The sequence below is a fragment of the Cebidichthys violaceus genome, unplaced genomic scaffold, assembly GCF_023349555.1.
Source record: "Cebidichthys violaceus isolate CVI_PGR_0920_01 unplaced genomic scaffold, fCebVio1.0.p SCAF_50, whole genome shotgun sequence".
Taxonomy (NCBI): Eukaryota; Metazoa; Chordata; class Actinopteri; order Perciformes; family Stichaeidae; genus Cebidichthys; species Cebidichthys violaceus.
The window spans coordinates 1,071,420-1,087,472 of NW_027176706.1; the positions used below are offsets into that span (position 1 = coordinate 1,071,420).

The following is a 16,053-nucleotide window of genomic DNA, read 5'->3' on the forward strand; positions in this document are numbered from 1 at the left end:
CAAAAAATACGACAATAGTGCTAAATATATACTATACTGTATACTTTGGGTTCAGCAGCTGTCAGTGGTAATATTCTTTAGTATTTTAGTCATTTTTAATCCCTGAAAATCTGATTTTAGGGGGAACATGTACTTGAGGACATGAATACTTGAATGAATTTGTACTTAAAGTCAAATACTAAAAGGAAATTTTATTTTGGTAAAAGCTTTTCCCAAAGTCACTCTGATGAACAGTTAACATGAGTTCTATGACAATATATACTTATTTTATTGTTTAAATATATATTTGTTGTAACATGTACATATTACTGCCAAATATAAGTTGTTTTATGCACTTAATATACTGTAAACTGAAATGTATAAATGCTTATACTATGCCTTACTTTATACTCTATCTATACAGATATCATCTTACATTTTAGGAGTAATTCTGTAAGATTGAAGCTTACAAACCTCACAAGTGTCTGACTGAATCTGCCGCCTGCAACAAAAACAATGTCGAAACACAGAACCAGTCCGACAAGGATCATTTAATAACAAAAAAATATTATAATACAAACAAAGTACAAATAAAGAGTGGACTCATTTCTGACCACGACAAGCGATCAGGCACAGAATTACCGTCGAAGAGCATTTGCATTCAATCATCGCGGCCGTTAGAAACCTGAGCTCGATACAAAAACGTCATGAACCGTGATGTGGTACAAACGCAGGTTGCACAATGATTAGGAAGCATTACAAAAAGGCAAAAGTGTAAGAGTATAAATATACTGTATGTACATCTGACGGGAGTAGAGTCAGATCGGCGCCTGAACATTTTTCCTTTCCGTACAGTTGGGAGTTGTGGGAAACGGCCTCTGCTGCCCACTGAGTGCCCATGCATCAACAAACAGGACACTAAAACCAAATGTGTCTCCTGGCAACGCATCAACGCAGTGCTGAAAACGATCGCTTCCCCTTCTCCGCTCTTCCTGCTCGATTTACATTTCTTTAAATTAAGTTTAAATGGAGAGAAAAAAGGGGGGACAGGATTGGCTGAGTCACGGTGCTGAGCAGAAATAATAATAATAATAAAAAACCCTCCTTTCCTCGGGGTACTTAGTCGGCAACAGCATCACGATATTTACGAGAAATAATCATTTTAATTATATTCTTGGGGGGGGGGGGGGACCTGCTCGGTCAAACTCAGTTCAGGCTTTCAATTCAAGGGTCACAGGCTGAAGGTCTGGGGTGTCGGCGGTCACTAGGAGGGGGCGTCTTCTCCGTGGATAGCCTTGTACTTCACCATCTCCTCGGGAAAGACTTTGCCCAGCTCGGAGATTAGAAGGCTCTTGAATTTCTGTAAATAAAAACAAAAATTAAAAAAACAATAAGCACAAGCAGAGGTCGGTTTGTTAGCGATACTGATAATAGAAGATGATAAACTAAGGAACGTTTATGTCAAAGATACTAGAAACGTTGATCAGACCAAAAAAAAAAAAAAAAGAGATCTGCCTCGTGCTCAGATGCATTACTAAATAAAACAAAAGACGCATCTGAATATAGATTAAATGTATCAAATAACTGATAACTAGAGCAGAGCTGTTGATTCAAGCATTGTGTCAAAGTACAATTAAATCATCAGCTACTCAACAGAGAGGATTAACTCGAGGGCATAGCTCTTTGTTTAATGAAGAGCATCCTTGAAAAGGGACTTTTTTTTTTTTTTTTTTTTTTTTTTTATCTTTTAAGAAATTCTTCCCAAACATGCTTGGGAGCGTTTAATCAGTGAGATAGTCCGCTTGTGTGGTTTGTTCTCAGCGACCCTGGCACAATCACTTACCGTCATGGTGTCAATCTTCCCTTTGACCTGCTCGTTCCTCGCCAAGGCTCTCTCCAGACATTCCTTGGTGTACAGCTGAGGGTTTCGGCCTTGGTCAATATATCTACAAAGAACACACGAACACACACGAACACACACACACACACACACACACACATACATACAAGGCCTAACATCAGCTGAGGGAACCGGGACGAAGGAGCACAGATAAAGGATTTATGAATTCCATGAGCTAAATGTGGGTAACTTGGCCTTCGGTCTGGGCATACAGTACACTATGAAGACAAAATGGTGAAAAAAAGTAGTTTTTTTGTATACATATCTATGCCGAATTTAAAAGTGGCTCTTAACAACCAGAGTAGAAATAAAAAAGAGGTATCTACCATTACTAGATTGCCGTAAAGTAATGATAATATAAAATCGTCAGAATTATGAATGGGGTTTGGCGAGGCTTTAACGTAAAGCTATTTGTATTCTCTCAACACAACAAACGCAGCAGCGACAGACACCAGCAGATATGTAAAGAAGATGTTGTTGTTATTATATAGGTTGTAAAGCCGGACAGGCACAATAACACTACAGCTACGTTATCGGTACTAGACTCACTCAAAGACCTCCAGCGGTACGTTGATCTCGTGGAGCTGCTGACGGCACTTCTCGATGTCTTGCAGTCCGGATATCATGAAGTTTCTGGGAAAGAAGAAGTCAACAGTAGAGTTAAACACACGATGCTCACTGGACTCGCAGATTCGTGTCGTTACAGACGTCCTCGCGACTCACAGCTTCTGGTTGAGTCCTGCTTGGCTGCTGGGCTGGAAGTCGCTGACGATGATTCCCAACTGTCGAATATTCTCGATGAATTTCTCCAGGTGCTCCTCCAGATTATCAAATTTTTCCGCCATCTTTAACTGACTATATTCAAACCGCTGAAATAAATAGGAAATACTGCTTTTAAGAGACTCCTTTTTGTCTAAAATAATCGGTTTTTGCCTGTTCACCACCGACTCTACGGCAGTCACAACGGCCGAAGTATTTTACGGCAACAGAATAAGCCAATCGCTGTGGGTGCTGTTCCGCTACCCAGGTAACGACCAGTGACAGAATGTCGTAAACTGCCTCAAAGTGTCGCGCTGCCAGTTAAGAAGAAGCTTCTTTGTCAAAACCATAAACTGGATCGAGTTCATTACGGAAGAGGGACTTGAGTGCATCTAAGCCAGTGTTGTACAATTACTGTGCCAAATGTTCTCGGCTTACTGATTTAAATCATGTTAAATCATAATGAGAATGTATATTAATATGTGCCATAAATCGAGAAAAAATAAACCTTTTACACACGTTTTGTTTCATATCCAGCATGTATCAGTTGTATTATCACTGTGACTAAATGCACATACACAGCACAGTATTTACTTACCGCCAATTTACAAATATGTTAGGGTGAATTGGTAAAAAATAATTTTGAAAAGAATGCAATATATTACTGCCTAATATAACGCTCTAAATACTCTGTATTTTCTAACGGACCTCCAAAATAAAGCTGAGTTTTGCTCACAGTACATAGTAACTTTTACTCAGTGTCATATATAAATGTGCTGACAGCATTGGGGTAAATGGGAGACTAAAGTGAAAGTGAATGTCAGTGACGTTGAGATTACATTACTCCGGCACCGTCCTCCTTGTTTCCATCAAATAGAGGCAATAGTCTGTTCTCTACACAAGGACGTCAAGCTCCACCGATTTAGCCAGAATAAACCAGGAAATATACCATAGAATTTCAAAATAAAAGTAATAATACATTAAGATTAGATTCAAAATGATGCTATTTTTTTCCAGTAAACGTTTGTTCAACTGCTGTGGATGTGCTCATAATGTTGTGGCTCATATTGTTTCACATTTCCATTCTTCATCTTGGTGCATTGGAATCATTGTTGTGTTATAGTGTACAACCTACCTTCTGGTAAAGGCTGTCTGTTTTCTATTTCTCCCTGATATGAATCGTATCTTATTGTGTTGTACACATCCAATAGTTAGTGAGTTAGGGTAGCATGAAAGATGTGGTGAGTTTTATTGAGAAAGGCATCGATTTAATAAAGAAGCCAAAAGTGGTTCTTTGTGGTCCTTATTGTAATCGTCAACTGGATTGTGCCAATGCTGTATTTTCATATACAGTAGGCCTATATTCTTTATGATATTTCAACATCAATGTATTCATTTTGGTGCTTAGTTTACTTTGAATGCAATTTCAGGGCTTTTATTTTGGAAAAAAAAAAAAGGCCTAGCCGTTTCAGAGCTTCACCGGTGGGAACAGACTGCCTGAGAAGGATTACCGGGGGCTGGTTTGTCCTCGGCTGCATTAAAACCGGAGCTGCCGCAGCTGCACACACACATCAAAGGCTCTCCTCCTCTTCCTCGCTGCAGCTCCCTCCGACGGCAGTGTCTACTGGACGGCGGAGCCATTTCTGCGTTTCACTCACAACGGGATCGGTGTTCCGTCCACTTAACGGGATATAAAAACGGACATACTTCGACTCTCACCCGTCTACGGTAAGCACGGGCTGCTGTCGGATTGCTGGTCTGATATTGGGGTCCGTGTGGGCGGTGGAGCACATAAAGGAGAATGTGTCATATTCTTATTATAAGAATTTATCTTGTTCGGCGCATATGGTATTTAGGTATTTAAATGCCCTATAATAATATAATCCATAGTATTTTTAAAACAGTTTATGGTTTATATATCCTCTAAGCCTTTCGTGACCTTAGTAATATTAATATGTATGTGTTTTATTCTCTCATAGTCTGTGTTTCTATATTGTTCCTAGTATGTTTCCTGTTGGAGCCTAGTGTGTCTAATCATAAGTGAGAGGCTCATTTGTTGTAACAACCTTCTGATGCATTATGGTGCTTTTTTTTTTCCTCCCTTTACGTCCATTACGTTGACGCTCCCTCTATGATAACGCTGTAATACATCCATGTCTTTTATTCGGTGTAAAACAATAATAGACGCTCATCTGCTAATATGTTTTACACTAATAGCTTAGTGCTCGTGCGTAATGCATCGACTTATTGTTGAATAACTGCAGTCACAGTCATGGTGTCGGTCCACTTGTGGGGGGGGGGAGAAAAAAAATAATTCCAATAATCTACTTAGACAAAGCTGTTTTATTTCGGTGTTGTCTGTCAGTGAATATTCACCTAAACTCGCATTTATTTGTGGTTTTACTGTTTTGTTCTTCAGTCGAGCCGCGTCGAAATGATGCACTGAGGAGAAAACTGGACAGGCTCCCCCGGTTGTGTTCATCCTGTGGCTGCAGTGAGCGGAGGGGGTGATTGCGGTACGAGGGTTGATAATCAGCATCGAGACAGCTCTTCTCTGTGAGCGGGGACCGACCGTAAAGGGTGATTCTTGCCCCTGTGCGGGGGGGATCGGCGGAGAACCATAGATCTATAGAAAATTATGGCCACCTTACTGCGGAAGATCGGTCTCATCCGCCTGCACGACCGAGACACCGAGGACCCGAAGCACCATCAGGGCTCGCTAAAGGGGACTAAAGGGAACCAGAAGAACAACGCCAACAAACACTGTCAAACCGCCAACGAAACCAACATCCTGAGCACCCCGGAGATTAAGGCGAGGAAGCTGGACCAGCAGGGCAAGGACAAGCCGTCCGGCAAGGATAAGCAGGGCAAGGATGCGAAGGAGAAGCAGCAGACGGGAGGAGGCGGGAGTAAAGCGACCAGTGCCTCCTCGATACCACCGCTGGCGCCTCACCGGCAACACTGCACCCAGGTCCGGACGCGGAGGCTGATGAAGGAGCTACAGGAGATCAGGAGGTTAGGGGACAACTTCATCACGGTGGAGCTGGTGGAGGACAACCTGTATGACTGGAACGTCAAGCTGCACCAGGTGGACAAGGACTCGGCGCTGTGGCAGGACATGAAGGAGACCAGCACCGAGTTCATACTGCTCAACGTCACCTTTCCCGACAATTTCCCCTTCTCGCCGCCGTTTATGCGGGTCCTGACGCCCCGGTTGGAGAACGGCTACGTGCTGGACGGCGGGGCCATATGCATGGAGCTGTTGACTCCCCGCGGATGGTCCAGCGCCTACACGGTGGAGGCGGTCATGAGGCAGTTTGCGGCCAGCCTCGTAAAAGGACAGGTGAGGGGATGAAGGGCATGGCGGGTGATCCATCAACAATACAGCATGCTAATCATCTCTAGTAGCCTAAATTCATTTTTCAGCCACCACACGCACTGGGTATGATCAAACCTATTATTCGTGCGTCATGCGTAATTAACGCGTAAAACTGCTTTTACGCATGTACAACATATGTCCACCACGGCGAGGCTATTAGTCTAATATTAACGTTTAAAGCAGTATTTCGTACAGTACAACTGGAGAAAATATGTAATAATGTTATATATGCTAATATGCTTTTATTTTTTTATTTGAGTGTCAACAAGTTTAAAGGGAAATTCATGAGTTCATCCCAATGGGAAATATGTCCCAATGGGAGACAGATAATTTATCATTAAATGATAAAAAAAAAAAAACATTCAGTACAATTGATGCATTTGCATGTTTAGTCTATTTATAGCATTCATTATGCTCAGTGTGAGCTCTAGGTGCTCTGTACAGTCACATCGCAGGGCCCTAGTCTCCTCCCCTTCCTCCCTGCTGTGAGCCAACCCATGAATGTGAATATTATTAATCTTTATGTGACTTTACAGCAGCCATTTCATGCAGCCCGAACCTCACTATCTCCTCGATTCGAGCTCTTCTCTGCAGCACCGGGTTGCTCTCCTTTTATTGCCCCCATAAATCAGCATCCTTTGACAACAAAAGACCTGCCGCCACGAAATGGAGCGGTCCCTCCGCCGGCTCTATAACGCAGCCTCACAATATGTGTGTGCTATACAGCAGATTATTGGACGAAGTTATTCAACATGTGGTGATATGCGTGATGATGGATGGAAAGACATTTGAATAAATGGTGGCAGCAGGTAGCTTACCTACCAGCAGGCTTCTCTGATTTAGACTGACTGGATTATGTAATCCTGTCAAATCAGTTTTTTACATCCTCAGTGCACTGCAGCAGCAGCAGCAGCAGCAGCAGCTCTGCAATTTCGATAGAAACGCCTGCATCTCCGAATGCACTCCTGGCTATAATCGTTTAAACTCTGAAACGATTTCCTAGTTTCCGCCCTGATAAGAATCACAGTTTTCTAATTGCGTTTTTTCAAAATGCTCACTTTTGCGTCACATCCCGGTCGCTTCATCTGTAGAGTCTTGATTCTTTCTTTCTCCTCACTGACTCTCCGTCTGACGTCAGCAGCATGACAGCGCTGTGGCAGGAGACCTTATGTAAACTGTCACCGGATTCTCCTGTCCAACCCCCCCCCCCCACACACACACACACACAACCCCTTGGTGCTTTTTTTGGGTCTTGGATGATATAACTGAACATTATTCCCGAGTCCTCTGTTGTCATTAAGCATCTGTAGCCAAGCGAGGTCATGCAACAACAACAAAACTACCCACAGCTAAGAGAGTGGAAAATGTGTGCGTGTGTGTGTGTGTGTGTGTGTGTGTGTGTCTGTGTGTGTGTGTGTCTGTGTCTGTGTGTGTTCATCTTGATTTGCTGCTTGAGGAGATGAGCAGGCAGCTCCGCAGTGCTCCCTAATTATGGTGCAGTGTCTTCCCTCTCCAGTTTGCTAATGGAAACAATATTGATTAATTATTCCTCTGTGTGTGTGTGTGTGTGTGTGTGTGTGTGTGTGTGTGTGTGTGTGTGTGTGTGTGTGTGTGCGTGCACCTCTTTATGTCTTTGTTCGCCTCTTCTGTGCTTGTGTGCCCACGCCGGCACTTGCATGTCCTAATTTTCTGCGAGATGAGCTCGTCACTCGTGCATCACGACAGATGAGGAACTATATAAATATTTTTATATATATATATATATATATATATATATATATATATATATATATAAACCTCAACAAACTGGACGTATTTATTCGTCCCTGGGCACCGGTTTCGCTCTGACAATAGGGGTGTGGTTTATTTAGAAGTTTCGTGCCTATTTTTAGTGTGAGAGGAAACATGCGGTGACAAAGCGTTGAGGTGAAAGTCAACAGAGACAGGCGTGTCTTCACCTGCAGATGTGAAGGAACACACACACACACACACACACACACACACACAATCACACAAGCTAAAATGAGGAGACATTACAAGGGGTAATCACCAGTTCACCAGTCTGGCCTTCGGATCCTTCACTTAGGATTTTTAGGCAATCACTGGCACATTGTAATCTACCTCGTATGACAGTGAATTAAGTCCCATAGTGCTTTGCAGGTGGTAGAAACACCTCATGGTCGATATAAGTGCCTTTGTAGCGTGAGCTAATTTGGTAGTTGATCTGTACAGCAGCGTTTAGAAAGTACACTAGTAGTATTTAGAAGTATACTCCTGGCTATAACCGCCTCTCTTCTTCTCACTTTGCACTGCAGGCACGAATAATTAGATTTCTTCGCAAACATCTAATTCCCTATTCGTCTCTGTAAAGCGTCAGTCGCTCGTACTCACACTGACAACGCTTCAGTCTTCAGACCTTCATCGCGTACAAATCACCTGTCAGCTGTGCGTCGCTCATTTGAAAAATACAAACTAGTTGTGCTTAGAAATGAGCTGCTATCAAGTGTGAAAGACGACACCCGGTAAAAAAAGATGTGGCACAATTTGCGAGGCGACAACAATTTTGATGATTGATCCTTGTTAGCCATTTATTAAGCAAAAAGCACACATTCGCTGGTTCCACTTTCTCCCGTGTAATAATTTGCTGCTTTTCTCAATGTGTGTCAGTAATGTAGACTTCCTCTTAAAACATGTGTACTTTCCACTTCCAAGCCGAGACATCATCAGGGTTATTTTTTTTCCCAGCTTTTGGAAAGTTCCTTCAGAGTCGCAGAAGACGTTACGCTGTGTAACGTGGGGCGTGGAGTTCCCCTTTTAAGGTTTCCTGTTTTCTGTGATGGATTTCATTGTTCTATTGAAGTCTGTGTAAGTCTGTACACGAATGAATGGCAGCAAAGTGGTGTGCTGACTGTGTGCAGACAGAGGAAGCTAAACCAATGACACTAACTTAAAAAAAAAAAAAAACAGTGGTATTATCCTTTAATGACCTCGTCATCAGTCCCACTGAGCTCTCCTTAACGATCTGATGAGGATGACATTGATCCCTGTTTGTTTATCCCGACCCCGTTAAGCACATGTCTGCGTTATGCAATCCCCCACATCCCACACACACACACACACACACACACACACACACACACCCCAATGCCCCCAGAGCTGCTTCCCAACATGCACTGGGGCCTTCCCTCCTCTGCCCATTGACTGATCTCTCATTCACACGATTACCCAGCAGCCACTTTACACGAGTGTGTACCTCTCAACCGGCGAGTGCTTAGCTGAAATAGATAAACACTGACATGGCACTGTATAGGCCCGGGGGGCGCTCAGCTGGCAACACACACACACACACACACACACACACACACACACACACACACACACACACTTTTGTTTGCCCATTATTTCTCTCAAGATCAGATATTTTTACTTTCTCTCTCCATCCGGCTTTGGATGCGTCACACCGAGCCATTCTTGTAGATGACTGAGAACACAATGGCGCCAGTTAAAGCTCGATTTCCCCTTTTCATGCTGAAGTCATAGACCCTTGTGGAGGCTTGTGCAACAACACACACACACACACACACACACACACACACACACACACCCTGTTCTTTCCATAGGTAATTGAAAAACGTACACATGACGCTCACAACAAGATGAGGGCCCGGTCCTCTCTGCCATCTATCGCCACGGTAATCGCACCTCTTCAACAATGGCCGTGGAGTTATAGATATGGCGACACGTGAAGATATTAGGATAACGACATATCCTGGCTTTTCCCCAATGCTCTGTGACAGTGGCCAATCGGTGCATTATCTGTGTTTGTCGGCCTGGGTAATCTGTATTACAGGCCTCTGGCTGCACAGAGAGGCCCAGCCGGTTTCAGACAGCGCTGCTTATGTGACACCCAGATGATTCGTTTTCCATTTTAATGGCCGTGTGGATCAAAGAAAGTCCCAGGGGAACGCCGCTTGTGTCTATCTGAAAGAGTCACTCAAGGGAAAAGTTTCTTGTTTCCAGTGAGAATCAACTTCCTCGTCTTCATACTAGTGGTGAGATCGGCCCTATACTGCCTTGTTTTAATTTCACTCAATTTGAATTTGTTTCATGCGTCAAATGACTTGGACATTTATAGCAGGGGGTGGATTTCAACATTGATTCAAATACAAGTGGAAACGATAGGGCGAGCTCTTCAAGATCTGTTTTTAGAGAGACAGCGGGACAAATTGAGAGAGAGAGTATCGCTAAGCCCCGCAGTGAAACGAGGCCATGCGTTGGTACAGGAATGGAAACTGTAACCCTAATCTCCAGATCATTCAACGTTATCACCTCGTCTCCCTTCATCCCCGGCATCACTTTTGACCCAAAATAGCCGAGCAAGTACGCAACAGGACGGACCCGATCATCCATCAAGATGACGTGGGAGCAGAGAATTAACGCTGGACCGTGTCTGATGTGTCTCATTGCATGGAGAAGCATGCGGCTCTAAATTGTAGTCCTAAAATCCACTTCTTGTAAGAGGAACTGACAGCTTTTTTTTTGCTTTTTTTTTTTTTAAATACAGCACTAATGCTTTCCCTAGGCTAATGTTAAAGATTATGCAGATACACTTATCTTGTTTAATCTCTCTAGTCCTCATCTACATCTTGTATTTGGGCTCTTTTTTTTCCTGGAGTTGAGACAAAAGTAGTTTAAAAAAAAAAAAGATGTGAGCTGTTGCCTTTTGGATTCAGGATTCTATGTCCTCGCAGTTTGCTAATCTTATTGTAATAAACTAGCAGGGTTGTTATTTGACCAGGAATCAGGGATTAATACAAATCGGCGTATTTATAGATTCTCTTCTAGAATGAATTGAGAGGATTGAGGAAAAAACGTCGGATTTACTTTACTTGTATCAAACTGAAACGCTAGAGAAAACTAGCTTAACTAGCTTAACTAGCACTGAAGCGTAAAGTCAGGTATTTTGTTTTTGACTTGGACTAAGAGTTAGTCCGCCCAATTTACAAAAGAAACATAGACATTTTCTCATGCATGATGTTCCACTAGCCATGCAAATAGTTTAGTTTTAGTTATTTAGGTTTTCAGATATCTACGTCTGAGACTTCTACCAAGACCCTAATAACTTGAAATTTAGTTTGTAATGTTGACAGCAATGAAAACTATGTCTCAAGAAGTGTTTTTGAACAGACAGACATGATATAACATGTTTACTTGAGCTTTAGAAGTGCTGGAAAGCAGATTATGTTATCTTTGGAAAGAGCCAGGCTAGCAGTCTCCAACTGTTTCCAGTCTTTATGCTAAGCTAAGCTAACTGGCTGTAACTTTATATTCACGGCACACACAAACATGAGGGTGTTGTCTTAAATAGCACACTTCCCCAACATATCAAACTACTTCTTTAAGCACCAGATGGAAAATTAAACAGATTGAAAAGTTGCTTTCTTGTGTATCAGACATCGTGTCACTTCCTATGGCCAACCTCAACGTGGCTCCATTTACCCGGTGCTCTCCTCCGAAAAGACTAGGCGGTGGATCGTACAGCTGCAGGACTAACGTGCAGACCATGGGTGTCTGACAATACGAGGCTGTTTATCTGCACTGCAGCATGCAGAGGAGCTCACCATATCAAATAATTTCATTAGTAGTGGTTTCAGCAAAGTAGAGTGGCCTCAGTGCCAAGAAGCATTCTGGGTAGAAGGAAGTGATGCAGTGTTACAATTACAGGAAAGTACCAGACATATTGCTCCAAAACAGGGCCAGTGTCTAGTGAGTCAACTACAACAGAAACGTCAGTGTAGCTCATAGACTGTATATAAGAAGTTGACGTAGTCACCGTAACGTCACCCATCGGTTTGTAGACTGTTGTCCTGAAGCCTTAAGTTTGGCATTGTGGCCGTCGCCATCTTGGTTTATTGCAACCGGAAGCGACACGAGGGTGGAGCTAAGAACATTGAATAAGACATTTTTGGGCGAATAAAATGTTACAATTCATTTTCATGAACTGAAAACACATTGGAAAAGGATTAATAAGACGAAAACACACACAACTCCCAGACTGGACTACGCCGTGGCAGCGACCTGTCAATCACAAGCTAGCCCCGCCCTAAAGCACACGCTGCTTTATGGTCTATTTTACTCTAAATGAATACATCTCAATTTACTAAATGAACATCATGATATATTGAATGAAGACTTGAAACTAGCAATTAAAGTCGTGTTTACAATGTTTACTGAGGTAATAAATCAGAAGTAGGTACGTTTTCGCATAGAATTCTATACAGAATTCTATACAACCTGACCAGAGGAGTCGCCCCCCGGTGACCATTAGAAATATTGCAGGTTTAAAGCACTGATGTATTTGCTTCACCTTTTAGACCCGGTGGATGCTGCCTCAGTATAGCTGCAGTATGACCAGAGATTTACTGTGCAGTCACAACAATTTACCTTCCATTTCTCATGTTTCTGTGATTCTGAGGTGATTTTTATTCAAACAGTAGTGACTTTTTTTATCTTATTTACACCTTTTGTGGTGACTCTGTATCTCTCAGAGTGTTTCCATGTGAAGACAGTTCCTCCCACAGGCTCTTCTTTAGGGAAGACAAAACAGAATAAGCAGCTTTATCGTCACACCTGTTTTCTCCATTTGTTTTTTTTTTTGCCCCTTGTTATCCCACGCTTATTATTAGCTCCAGTGTGTGAAGGAGGGAGGGCTTCATCAAGGTGTTGCATGGCTAAAAATGTCTCTGTGAGATGTCACGGTGCCCCGAGTGAGAAGCTTTTCACACAACGGGGTTTACACGCTCATTTTTTATATTTCCTGTCATATTTTCAACTCTTTCATCATTCAGCGCAGGAGTTGGTTCCGGTCTTAAAAGCCCTTTTACCGGCCTTTAAACATTGATATAATGTTAAACCTGCATTCAGACCACTCGCCACTGCAGCAGTGCATTCGTGTGCATGTGTGGGCTGTATCTCTGTCTTTCTATAGTCTGTCTGGAGAGACTTGAAACACTTCTGGAATGAGCTTGACAACACCGCTGACAATTGTGAGCAAGAGAATCGTCTTTCTTTTGATCTGAAAATGAAAATCCAGATCTGACAAATAACAATTCTGACATATCGGCTGCTTTTTTTTAATGTACACTTCACACAATGATATTCTTCATTTGGCCCAGAAAGCAAAATCAATGTAAACATGCAAAAAAAAACATAATGAAAATCAAGACTTTCGGTCCTCCTACTTAGTCACTTTGAACATTTGTGGTTGAAGTGTCTCCAGTGTGATGACTTGTTGTTTTTCTCTGTTTTGCATGATTGTAAACTTAATATTTTCGCGCCTTTACACAACGGTGATGTTCATTTTTCACCACTTTCTGACACTTTACAGGTCAAAACAGTTTTTACCATCCAAAATGATTGGCAAATTTATTATTCCTGGCAATAATCGCAGCTTTAAATAGAAGCTGCTATCACCTAAAAATCTACACGTAGCAGCTTTAGATTTATGCAGCTTCGTTGGCAAACACAACCGCAGGACTTGGAAGGACACCTCTATTTCCATTATTGTATGGCAAAATAAAAAAACCACTACATGAATCACGTATTGGCTGAGCTCCTTCGTTTAGATCATCGCCAGCAACGTCAATCAATTGTTCTTGGACTCGGAACCTGTCTGTCTGTCCAGTTTTGTGAAATTTCATTCATAATTGGCCGTCTGACAGACAGCCAGACAAACAAATAGATTGCGTGAAAGTAGCTTCTTTGGCAGACATTGTATGCGCGGCTGTAGCCAGGAACTGGAAACACTGACGTCACGAGTCCAACTTCCTCCAGCTCGACACCTTCAACAAACGGAATGTAATATTCAGAATTAGTGTATAATCGCCTCAAACTAAGAATCGTCGTGTCTTCGTGAGCTTGGAATGAGCGGGTCCTCTTTACGGAGTCCCCCATGTTGCGCCGCCACGTTTCTACACACGCCCAGAACGGGAAATACCAAAACACTCTAGAGAAGCTTTTTGTGTTTTCACGTTACCTGAAGGCTTGTGAAAGTGCGGGAACATGACCGCCAAAACCGTGATACGGTTATGTGGCGTTAACCATACCTCAGTCATGTAAAGGGAGGAGTCAAAGCGAGAGTCACCAAATCCTACACACTGTCCCTTCAATCCGAACAAAAAGTGTTGAAAGATAATAAACGAGCGCGTTATAAATCTTCATTTAACTCTCCATCAGAAAGCAAATACATGAATGTTGAAGTGTTGCTTTAAACAACCCACGTTTGTAGAATAAAGCTCCTTTTGAGTCTTTAAAACTCCCAACAATCTCCAACAGAGACATTATGAAAGACATGTCCTTGCTGTCCTTACTGTTAGCTACACCCTTGTGATGGTGTCCCCGAACCGAGTTGAGATGAAGGAGTATTGTGTAAGAATCCTCAAGAAATGAAGGAATGCATAAATCCGTCCCATTAGCGGACAGTTTGACTGCGTCTCTATTTTGTATCTTTTTGTATCACAATCCTAACCTCATTTCTCTCTCTCTCTCTCTCTCTCTCTCTCTCTGTCTCTCTCTCTCTCTGTCTCTCTCTCTCTCTCCTCTCTCTCTCTCTCTCTCTCTCTCTCTCTCTCTCTCTCTCTCTCTCTCTGTGTCCTCACAGGGGCGTATATGTAGGAAATCAGGGAAGTCCAAGAAAGCTTTCAGCCGCAAGGAAGCCGAGGCCACCTTCAAGTCCCTGGTGAAGACCCACGAGAAGTACGGCTGGGTGTCCCCGCCCGTGTCCGACGGCTGAGCGCCCGGCCGCCGACCCTCCGACCCCCCCGACCCCCCCCCCCCCCCCCCCCCCCCCCCGCGCTAGCCGGGAAACAAAACCCAGCTAGCCCCGACACGCAAAACGACACACCACACTAACTCAACAATGACCCATCTTCACCTTTTGCTGTTTCACCCAAAAGATTTCTCTTTTTTTCTTTTTCGGTTTTGTGTGTCTTGTGTTATTGGGGGGGGGTTTTTTGGGGGGGGGTGGATATTCTTTTTTGCCCTCATCTCCACCAAAACTCGCAGAGAGAGAAGACACGCCGCCATCATCGTCACTCCCCCCACCAAGAAGCAACTTCTGTTCCCCCCTTCCCTCTCGCCCAGGGAGATACTTTCCCCGCATTTTGGAAAGACCTGAGAGGGAGGTGTGTGTGGCTGTGTGTGTGTGTGTGTGTGTGTGTGTGTGTGTGTGTGTGTGTGTGTGTGTGTGTTTGTCGGACCGGGAGTGTGCGTTACTGTCGGTGGATTTCTTTTAGGTTTGTCATAACGCACACCTACGCGCGTACGGGAAGAAAATCGGACAGCGTGGGCTTTTCCACCCATGTGAAAGACTACTGAATGAAGGAGACTCATCCCCCCCCTCCTCTGTCCTCTTCATCCCATCCTCTCCTCTCTCTCTCTCTCGCTCCCCACCCCTCCCTCCCGTCTCCTCCTAAAGCACTGAACTGGCATCGCTTCCCGCCGCCTCTCTCTCTCTCTCTGTAGCTGCCGGGTCATTTACATATAAATTAAGCTGTTAATGTTTAATAGACGGGCAGCGCACTGGCGTTGATACTCACTCATTCACTCCTTCATTTCCCTTTTCTTTCGACTGTGCCGTTGCTCACAGTTCAATGCAACAAGATTGTAATTTACATGGAGCTGTGCTCTCTCTCCTCTCTCTCTCTCTCTCTCTCTCTCTCTCTCTCTCTCTCTCTCTCTCGCTCTCTCTCTCTCTCTCTCTGTTATCCGTTTCTTTCGCTCGCTCGTTCACTCTGTTTCTCCTTTCTCTCTCTCCCGTCTCTTGTGGCTACATTTAGAGCTCACTGTTGCGTATAGATGGATGTTGATTTCTAATGAAGGAATTAAAAGTCACTTGTTGCTTGATGCAGAGACTATGTAGGCTATGATAAATAGAATGACAGTCAATCACCTTTCTTTCTTTCTTTCTTTCTCTCTCTACTCTGATGTAATCGTGTGTGTGTGTGTGTGTGTGTGTGTGTGTGTGTGTGTGTGTGTG

The 16,053-nt window shown here is 43.4% G+C and overlaps 2 protein-coding genes across 2 annotated transcripts; one reads left to right on the top strand and one right to left on the bottom strand.

Annotated features, from left to right (window-relative positions):
- Positions 1–510: 510 nt before the first annotated feature.
- On the bottom strand, positions 511–2,870 carry med10 (mediator complex subunit 10). The gene is made up of 4 exons (XM_068731252.1): positions 2,603–2,870; positions 2,429–2,512; positions 1,823–1,925; positions 511–1,339 (listed from the first exon to the last, which is right to left on the bottom strand). The coding sequence occupies exons 1-4, from the start codon at positions 2,722–2,724 to the stop codon at positions 1,244–1,246; spliced, it is 405 nt and encodes a 134-aa protein (XP_068587353.1). The 5' UTR covers positions 2,725–2,870; the 3' UTR covers positions 511–1,243.
- Positions 2,871–4,138: 1,268 nt separating this feature from the next.
- Positions 4,139–15,703, top strand: ube2ql1 (ubiquitin conjugating enzyme E2 QL1). Its single transcript, XM_068731309.1, has 3 exons — positions 4,139–4,366; positions 5,058–5,981; positions 14,677–15,703. Exons 2-3 carry the CDS (start codon positions 5,277–5,279, stop codon positions 14,806–14,808), a joined length of 837 nt encoding a protein of 278 aa, XP_068587410.1. The 5' UTR covers positions 4,139–4,366; positions 5,058–5,276; the 3' UTR covers positions 14,809–15,703.
- The last annotated feature ends 350 nt before the right edge of the window (positions 15,704–16,053 follow it).